Raw genomic sequence first — 7,433 nt, 5'->3', positions numbered from 1 at the left:
GAGTGGGACAGAGAGAGACAGAGAGACTTTTACTTTTAAAACTCCTTTTATTGAACCATTGCATGGATCAAAAATCACCTTAAAACACAGAAAGACAGAGAGAGAGAGAGAGATGGAGAAAGGGACAGAGAGAGATAAAAAAAGGAAAGATGGAGAGAGAGGGAGGAGTGGAGAGAGAGGGAGGGATAGAGGGAGCAAAACAGCCTCCAGTTATTTAGCAGCAGGAAAACAGAGAAAAAAGGCAAATGCAGCGACAACGCAGAGAGACAGACACTGACAGTGAGAGAGAGAGATACAGAGAGAGAGAGAGAGAGAGATACAGAGAGAGAGATTGGGTGGGATAATGAGTGGGTTCAGTGATGCGTGCCTGCTAACTGGCCTGCATGTAGTCTCCCTCTCCTGGGCATGCACGCTGTGTCACCTCGCAGAGCAACACATGCCAACGTGACTCACGTAGCGCCCAGCACCCTCAACGCCACCAGCAGGCAGAGGTGATGGACACGCCAGCTAACCACTAACCAGCTTGGCATGGCTCCACCTCTCTCCCACCCCACCCCACCTCACACACACACACCACCCGCCACACACACCACCACCACCACCGCCGCCACCAACCAGGCAAGTCTGCGTTTCCAATCGCCTCACCACCGCAAGCGCGCCCACTGACACATTGTTAGGGCCTGAAAATCAATAAGGATCCGCTCAAAGGGCTGCCAATTTGCAACGCAGGGGCCAAGAGGATCTATACGCCGCCTGGGTTCTTAATGACGTGAATCTTAAATGGGGGCCCTCGCTCGGGGCAGGCCTGTCATTAGCAACCCTGTTTGGCAGCGGCAGCGCCGGCCATGGCAAAGGCAAAAGAGGGAGGGAGAGAAAGAGAGAGAAAGAGAGAGAGAGAGATGCTAGGGGAAATGAGGGATATCGCTGGAGACACAACAGGGAAACGATTAAAGGAGATGCCACAGGGACAGTGGGATGGTGAAAAAGACAGACAGACAGAAAGAGAGATAGTTCTAGAGACAGAAAGAAAGAGAGAGAGAGTTAGTTCTAGAGACAGACAGACAGAAAGAGATAGATAGTTCTAGAGACAGAAAGAAAGAGAGAGAGAGTTAGTTCTAGAGACAGACAGACAGACAGAAAGAAAGAGATGGTTCTAGAGACAGACAGACAGACAGAAAGAAAGTGATGGTTCTAGAGACAGACAAAGAAAGAGGGAGATGGAGAGCAACAGGAGAACTTGGGGTGAACTGTAAAGGCTACAGATGCAGGGCACTGACTGAAGATCAACGGCAGATGTCAACTGGAAAGGCTTAATAAGAGTGGCTGTGGGTCTTGGCATCGACACTTGGAAAGCATAATAGCCCCCTACCCTAAATACACACACACACACACACACACACACAGGAGACTGACCCAAACAAACCCAAACAAACCCAGACCACTGTGGTTTGGACCGTTGCAAGGTCTCATTGCTACACACACTCTCACACACACACACACACACACACACACCTATCCAAACAAACCCAAACTGGGGTTTGGACCGCTGGCTAAGCCTCATCTCTGCCTCCATGGCTGCTCTAACTCCAGAGCTCGTTGCCATTGTTGTGCTGTAATTGGAGCTGCAACTCCAAGACACGCTCGCTGTTTGTCAAGCTGACAGTCCTGGCAGCCGCCATTACGTCTTAATAAGAGAGCAGGAGACGGAGGAGAGGAGAGGATAGAGGAGGAGAGGAGAGGTAAAGAGAGGAGAGGAGAGGATAGAGGAGGAGAGGAAAGAAGAGGAGATGAAGGGAGAGGAGTGGAAAGGATAGAGGAGGAAAGGAGAGGTAAAGAGAGGAGTGGAAAGGATAGAGGAGTGGAGAGGATGGAGGAGGAGAGGAGAGAAGAGGGGTCATCGTGTTGTCCGCCCCCTGCTGGGAGGTCCAAAGAGCGGGAGAGGCCCAGAGACCAGCCTCCATATCCCCTTCCCGTCCTTTCAATCCCCGAGCAATCAGTGCAGATACGGAGCCTACAAAGGCAGCTCTCCCTAATGGCCCGCTGCTTTTCAATACACGTGAATCTTTTTCCCGGCCAAAGAGAGGAAGAGGGAGAGAAAGAAAGTAGAGAAGAGAGGAAAGAGTGGAGGGTGGACGCGACATTGAAAGAGATTGAAAAGGGACAAATGTAGCACCACTCCAAATGGGATGAGATTTCCCCCACTTTTTTAATGGTGCACTTTTCATCAGAGGGCCAGGCAACCCCACACACACACACACACACACACACACACACACACACACACTGTAGCTGCTGTCGTGCTGTCTCAGTAGAGCCTCCATCGTGTGATGGGTCTCTTTGCGCTGGCTTGGTAAGCGCGAGATGCTTCTTTAATGCTCTGGCAGAGCCAGGATCTCAGGTTCCTCATTCAAACCGCTCAACACTAACACTGAGATTCAATCCAGCTGAGTGCCATTATGGTCGTCCTCAGATGTTAACGAGATCGTCTGAGCACAGCTTCACCGCTTTACTCTCAGCATTAAGTGTGTGGGCTGAGCAGGGATGCACGAGGACCGCAAACAAAGCAACCGTCTCGCTCGCTCTCCCTTTTGCTATCTCTCTCTTTCTCTCTCTCTCTCTTTCTCCTTTTCTCTTTGTCTCTCTCTCTTACTCTCGCCCTCTCTCTTTCTTACTCTCTCCCTTTCTCTTTGTCTCTCTCTGTCTCTCTCTCTCCCTTTCGCTATCTCTCTCTCTGTTTCTCCTTTTCTCTTTGTCTCTCTCTCTTACTCTCGCCCTCTCTCTTTCTTACTCTCTCCCTTTCTCTTTGTCTCTCTCTTTCTCTCTCTCTCCCTTTCGCTATCTCTCTCTCTCTCTCTCTCTGTCTCTCACTCTCTCCCTCTCTCTCTCTCTCTCTGTCCCCCTCGTCTTGATTTTCTGCCATGATAAACAACAGCCATGGTGGTGCGGCTGCCTGAAAAGCGGAGATTGCTCAGCTCTGCCTCATCCGTTTGCATCCCCGTCTCCGGGCCGCAGGTGGGCGGATGAACAGGGAAGGTATACTGTAGTCTCCATTTACGCCTCTCAGGAATCCACAGTGCTGAAGACTAGCTGGGTTCCCATCCACCTCCCATGGGAATTTGGATCATTCAAATAGAAAATCCAGACTGAGAATTTGCATTAAATCGAGTTAAGTCGACTAAGAAATCGCTGGAGGGGTGGATTAATTCCTGATTGGCATTGGCAATTCCTTATAATGCAACTAAGTTTGATGGAAAAGGGTTTATTCGCATAAATTCACACTTGTTGCAGTTTATTATTAGATGATTCCGTTAAAGTTGCCCTGACAACCTTGTTTTGATCACACAGCTGTTCAGTACTCCTCCCTTGATTAGGAGGGTGTCCATTTTTAATTCACACAGTGGATGGAAATGCACTCATATTTTCCATAACCAAATTTACATGAAAGAAACTATGCAACTGTGAAACCTAGCCATGGGCTCAGAGCAATGAGAGAGAGAGAGAGAGAGATAGAGAGAGAGGAGGGAAAGAAGGAATGAATGCCAGTGCTTCAGCCGTTTGTTTGCAAGGGTTTAAAGGATACCTGCAGTGCCAGCAATGTGTTTATCTGTGCCCCAGGAAACACCAGATTGAGAGTAAATAAAGACTGGATGAGAGGATGAACGACGACGCACATGAAGCACAAGAGGGGACTGGTGGGCTGGGGGGTTGGAGTGGAAATGCTGGGCCATCGTCATGTGACAGTCAGCCATGGGGAAGATCATGATCACCCACAGACTACTGAGAAAGAGAGAGAGAGATAGGGAGAGAGAGAGCAGATATGGAAGGAAAGAAAGCACAGGGGTGGAGAGAGAGAGAGAGAGAGAGCATGGAGAGGGGAAAAGAGAGATGACAAACAAAGGAGACAGAGATAAAGGAGGAGAGGGAGAGGTAAAAGAAGAGAGGGAGAAAGAGGGAAAAGAAGAGAGGGAGAGAGAGGTAAAAGAAGAGAGGGAGAGAGAGAAACAGAGTGAGAAGGAGAACAGAGAGACTGCCAGAGACGGAGAAACAGAGCAGATAGCATGAGCAAGGAAGGAGAAGTAGGCGGAGAGAGGAACGCAGAGTGAGATAAAGAGGCGCAGGCCGATAGAAGAATCATCTCTTGACAGATTACAACAGCAGGCGAGCCAGAGAGCCTCGTCTGACGGAGGAGAAAGCCGCCTTTCATTTCCACGCCGCCGCTGGTTTGTCAGTGCATCAGCACATCACTGCGTGCACATCCACCACCAGTCGCGGCCATCCTCGCTGAGTGGCTACAGGAGCTCTGTTTGGCCTCCGCCAAGTGTGTTTGTGTAGCTGTGTTTCTGGTGCCCAAAACACTCCCGGTCTGTCCTCTCTGAGCAGCTTTATGAGTTTGTGTGTGTGTGTGTGTGTGTGTGTGTGTGTGTGTGTGTGTGTGTGTGTGTGTGTTAGCGTTGCTATGTTTCTACTTCCCAACCAGACTCATTCGCCCCCTCACACTGGCCACAATAGCTCTACTCGACTCCTCAAAGGGTCTGGTTCTGGATCTCAGTCTCTGCAGAGTGTGTGTGTGTGTGTGTGTGTTTGTGTGTGTGTGTTTGTGTGTGTTTCTGGGCCAGTCATGGTGGAGGAAGACCGGACCGTGCCGTCGGCACACACCGACCTTCTTGTTGGCGTAAACGGATGCCTTAACCGAATCTCAGAGACTCAGTCATAAGGGCTCATGTTGTACCCACCCCGGGTGCATCTGCGTGGCATACGGCATTAAGAGCCACTTTGTTTTCACAGCGGCTCGAGGAGTCGCCTAATTAAGTGCCTCCGAGCTCCTTCTACCTGCCTGTAATGGCTGCCATTTGTCTCCATGACAGTAAATTTGCCAAACAATAAAAGTGTGATTGTGTGGGGTATTTTTTTTTTCTTTTTTAAGTGAAGCGGATCTTCCCACGTTTTGTGGCCCTGTTGTTCACAAAGTGCTTGAAAAGGTCCATTAATGACAGCCATTCATTTCCTCCCGGGTCCAGATGTGGCATACCGCCCGCCCCCAACAGTCTCTGTGCCTTCCACTCCCCTGTTGATGTACCTTAAGAAACATTTACTGTGCTGTACCTCCTATTTGCTAAAGGCCACTCAGCATGTTTGTTTCTCTCTCTCTCTCTCTCTCTCTCTCTCTCTCTCTCTCTCTGTCTCGTTTTCTATTCTCCACTTTTCTCTCTCTCTCTCCCTCTCACTCCCTCTACTCCTCTCTTTCCTGAGTCTGAGCTGTTCATTTCTGTGCCACTCTGTCAATATGAGTCCCTGGTGCTCACACCACAAAGAGTTGTTTTTTTGTTTTTCTCTGACATTTTCTTAATTGATCCATCACACCGGCTCGGTGGTCTCCCGTTCTCCCCTCCTCAATAATTCATCTCCCCTCATAGAGGCCCTCTATCACCCTCGTGCAGCTGAAAGGGAGACAAATAGCTTCCATTGCCTACTCACATGTAATCCTATTTATAGTTCATAAGCAGTCCATACGTCTTTAAAGTGTAAATACAGTATTGAGACTGGGTAATTACCTGCTGCTTTTATAAGGGGAAATATTTTCCACAGAAAAGTTAATGTTGCAAAGCCGGGGCTTGCCTGGAGATATTCTCAATCAGGAAACCAGTTATTACAGCTATTGAAATCACCATCCACTTTGGGTAATGAGCGCAATTAGCTATTAGCACTAAGAGCATACCTTCTGGAGTGTCCCACCCACGAAGAGAGACGAAGGAGGAGCTGTTTGGGAGGGTTATTTAAAAAAGCACAACAAACTTAATGGATCTTCACAGCATGCTTCTGCTGATTTTTCATTTACTGAATGCTTCTATCTCTCTCTCTATCTCGCTGTATCTTTTTATCTCTCCCTCTCACATGGCTGTGGGTGTGGTGAGGTATTTGTTTTAAAGTTAGTTTTTTATGCTATGCTATATCTTTGTTTCCTTTTTGACTAAATAATAAAATTCAAAAAAGAATGATTTTCCTCTCTCTCTCTCTCTCTCTCTCTCTCCCTCTCTCCCTCTCTCTCTCTCTCTCACTCTCTCACAGGTCTTCTACAGGAGAGCTTCATAGAGGAGCCCGACGGTCTGGTGTCCCTGAACCTGCTGGTGGTGTCTGCAGTTTCGGCCTTCTCCACCGGGGCGGTGCTGTCGGGCCTGATGGTGTGCTGGATCATGAGCCACAAGCACCGGCAGTGCCAGCGTCGGGCCGGCTCGGGTCGCCAGCGGGGCAAAGGGGACAAGGAGCAGAGCATGCTGGGCCAGGGCCGCAGCGGGTCAGTGATGAGCGTGACGCGGGGCAGCGGCGACCGGCCGCGCTCGCAGCTGGAGAACCCCTTCGCCGTGCACAACGGGCTGCCCACACCCGAGCAGACGCCGCAGCAGCAGAAGCGGCCGTCCCCCAACGTGCACCTGTCCGAGCTGGACTGGGAGCAGGGCCAGCCGGTGCTGACCACCGTGGGCACCCCCTGCCCCCCCGGCAGCACGGCGGTCATCTTCCAGAGACACAAGTACCCGCAGGGCGGCGGCGGAGGCATCGGGCGGCACGGCGGAGACGACATGGGCCCCGACATGGTGGCACAGAGGCCCGGCGAGCGCGAGTGCTTCCTCATCCTCAGCCACAGGGACGCGCCGCAGGGCCGGCAGCAGCCGGCCTCCGTCACACGCAACTCGGCGGGCGAGTACTACCCGTCCACGCCCCAGGAGTCGCCTGACCGCCGGCGGGTGGTGTCGGCGCCCAACACGCAGGGCGAATACGGCGAGCCGCGCTGGACCCACGACGGGCTCAACTTCAGCAACAGCAACAACGCTGCCCCCGCAGGCCACCGGCTGCACTACGCCCTCCAGCAGACGCAGCAGCAGCAGCAGCAGCAGCAGCAGCAGACAACAACGCAGTCCCAGCGCCCCTCCTCCGCCATCGTGAGGGGGTCCCACCATCACCACCATCACCCCCCACGAGGGCTGGGGGAGCTGTCCGACTTCAGCCACCTGCTGGGGGGGAAGGGCGTTGGGGAACGCACCCCCAACGGCCAGTGAGGACATTAACGCAGAGCCTACTCTCTGACACTGCCGAGAAAGAGCCCATCTTCCTCCCCCCCAACACACACACACACACACACCCTTTCAGCCCTCCCATGTCTCGCTCTGAATCTCACCTACACACCCCCCCCCCCCAAATCCAGCCTCCCAGCCCCCCCCCCCCCCCCACCAAAAAAGAAAAAATCTAATCCAGACTCTCAGTGTCACTGTCTCACCCCCTCCTGCCCTACAGAATAGCAGTGTGTGTTGTGTTCACTCTCGCTCTTACCCCGAGGCTTCACACACACACACACACACACACACACACACCCACCCTGTGACTCCACGCTGTGACTGCAGGACTCGAAGAGCCAGTCAGATCTTCACAGAGATAAAGCG

At 51.8% G+C, this 7,433-nt stretch overlaps 1 protein-coding gene across 1 annotated transcript in view; it reads left to right on the top strand.

Annotated features, from left to right (window-relative positions):
- The window catches only part of sema6bb (sema domain, transmembrane domain (TM), and cytoplasmic domain, (semaphorin) 6Bb), a 116,932-nt gene extending 109,716 nt beyond the window's left edge, over positions 1-7,216 (top strand). Inside the window, 1 exon segment of the mRNA XM_042057152.1 lies at positions 6,067-7,216. Coding sequence (XP_041913086.1) covers positions 6,067-7,052 — 986 coding nt within the window. The 3' untranslated portion in view covers positions 7,053-7,216.
- The last annotated feature ends 217 nt before the right edge of the window (positions 7,217-7,433 follow it).

Source organism: Alosa sapidissima, chromosome 12, assembly GCF_018492685.1.
Source record: "Alosa sapidissima isolate fAloSap1 chromosome 12, fAloSap1.pri, whole genome shotgun sequence".
In the NCBI taxonomy this organism is placed as follows: Eukaryota; Metazoa; Chordata; class Actinopteri; order Clupeiformes; family Clupeidae; genus Alosa; species Alosa sapidissima.
The sequence above is the reverse complement of the archived record's forward strand: the minus strand, read 5'-3'. Positions and strand labels throughout refer to the sequence as shown.